The following is a 2326-nucleotide window of genomic DNA, read 5'->3' on the forward strand; positions in this document are numbered from 1 at the left end:
ATATGACAGTGTTGGGAAGACGGGACACCACGAGCGTAGCTCTCATCCTGTAATTACACTTAGGTAATTACCTATTACGATACTCAACCATTCACCATCACTGAACCGTCTTATCAGCCCATTAATGCAACAGTCGGAACAACCGTGAACATCTTCAAGAGAAAACTAGATCATTTTCTTAAAGAAGTGCCGGACCAACCGGGCTGTGGTGAATATGTGGGGCCTGGGGGCTGCTCCAAGCAACAGCCTGTTGGACCAATCTCTCACAAGTCAGGGAGTAGAAGAACTCCCAGAACCCCATCAAGCAGGTATCAAGCCATCAGCTGTCACTAACAATTAAACAAATCAACTTATCTATTCAAATGTCCTTTTACCAATATATTCTCCAACGAATCAACCATCTTGCTAACCACAACCACGTTAACAAACCAGCAACCATACTAACCAACCATCCGCCATTTATGCTAACCACTTAGCTTTCTATAAGTCTTAAGTTTTAAGGTTAAGATATGCAGTTGGTGAACGGGAAGTGGGTTCAATTGAACAGTTGCAAGTGAGATGATGATGTTGGACCTATAAAAAAGGCAGAGCATGATCCAGCTGCTGCCACCATCTGGTCACCACTTGGTCCGGGAGACATCTCCCGTCACGCAGGGTGCAGTCGCGCCTCCACAGATCTCCAGTATCAGCTCTTGATACTGGTAATGGCTCAAAAGGGCCACCACTTACGGGCTATTCATGCCCGTGCCACCTTTTGGGTGGCTTAATCTTCATCAATCATCAATCAATCCAGCTGCAAAGTTACAGCACCGCTCCTGTGCCAGGTAAGTCCACTTCGGGCTCACCATAGCCCGTGCTACTTGGAACTTGTTCCCAGTAGCTGAATTTATAACAACAATAACAACAACGATCCAGCTGCAGCAGCAAACCCCTCAACTTGCCATATCAACAAACCACTTAACCTACCATGACAACAAAGCACCCAAACTACCATGGCAATCAACCACCCAAGCCACCATGGCAACACACCTGCTAACCTCAAGCAGCGGCCCCAGCAGGAGCAGACACAACCTGCCGCCCTCAAGCAGCGGCCCCAGCAGGAGCAGACAACCTACCAACCTCAAGCAGCGTCCCGAGCAGGAGCAGACACAACCTGCCGCCCTCAAGCAGCGGCCCCAGCAGGAGCAGACAACCTACCAACCTCAAGCAGCGGCCCCAGCAGGAGCAGACACAACCTGCCGCCCTCAAGCAGCGGCCCCAGCAGGAGCAGACAACCTACCAACCTCAAGCAGCGTCCCCAGCAGGAGCAGACACAACCTGCCGCCCTCAAGCAGCGGCCCCAGCAGGAGCAGACACAACCTACCAACCTCAAGCAGCGGCCCCAGCAGGAGCAGACACAACCTGCCGCCCTCAAGCAGCGGCCCCAGCAGGAGCAGACACAACCTACCAACCTCAAGCAGCGGCCCCAGCAGGAGCAGACACAACCTACCAACCTCAAGCAGCGGCCCCAGCAGGAGCAGACACAACCTGCTAACCTCAAGCAGCGGCCCCAGCAGGAGCAGACACAACCTGCCAACCTCAAGCAGCGGCCCTAGCAGGAGCAGACACAACCTACCAACCTTAAGCAGCGGCCCCAGCAGGAGCAGACAACCTGCCGCCCTCAATCAGCGGCCCCAGCAGGAGCAGACACAACCTACCAGCCTCAAGCAGCGGCCCGCAGGAGCAGACAACAATCTACCAACCTCAAGCAGCGGCCCCAGCAGGAGCAGACACAACCTACCAGCCTCAAGCAGCGGCCCCAGCAGGAGCAGACACAACCTACCAGCCTCAAGCAGCGGCCCCCAGCAGGAGCAGACACAACCTACTAACCTCAAGCAGCGACCCCAGCAGGAGCAGACATCCTGCCGACCTCGCCATGTACCAGCAACAGCAGCAGCAGCATGAGCAACAGGAGCAGCAGCAGGGGCAACAGGACCAACAGCAACAGCAGTAGCAGGAACAGCAACAGCAGCAGCAGGAGCAACAGCAGGAACAGCAGCAGCAGCAACAGGAGCAGCAGCAACAGGAACAGCAGCAGCAGCAACAGGAGCAGCAGCAACAGGAGCAGCAGCAGCAGCAACAGGAACAGCAACAGCAGCAGGAGCAACAGGAGCAAAATGAATGTGAGTCACACCAAACTTGTCGAGGAGAGTGTACTAGACTCGAATACTTCACCCACCACAACACTCTCCCAGAATTTCAATCATCTAACTTTTTGTTTGTTTGTTTATTATGCCTCCCCGTTCCTCCTCGTCTCCATCTATATAGTTCCTTCCATCCCATCTCC

At 53.9% G+C, this 2326-nt stretch overlaps 1 protein-coding gene across 1 annotated transcript; it reads left to right on the plus strand.

Annotated features, from left to right (window-relative positions):
- The first annotated feature begins 992 nt into the window (after positions 1-992).
- Positions 993-1595, plus strand: LOC138370790 (probable serine/threonine-protein kinase samkC). The gene has a single exon (XM_069335392.1). It carries the CDS (start codon positions 993-995, stop codon positions 1593-1595), a length of 603 nt encoding a protein of 200 aa, XP_069191493.1.
- Positions 1596-2326: the final 731 nt, after the last annotated feature.

This window comes from Procambarus clarkii, chromosome 33 (genome assembly GCF_040958095.1).
Source record: "Procambarus clarkii isolate CNS0578487 chromosome 33, FALCON_Pclarkii_2.0, whole genome shotgun sequence".
Lineage (NCBI taxonomy): Eukaryota > Metazoa > Arthropoda > Malacostraca > Decapoda > Cambaridae > Procambarus > Procambarus clarkii.

Bases quoted from the DNA above. Each gene is read 5' to 3' on its own strand.
- LOC138370790 (XM_069335392.1), top strand. From the start codon at position 993: ATGGCAATCAACCACCCAAGCCACCATGGCAACACACCTGCTAACCTC.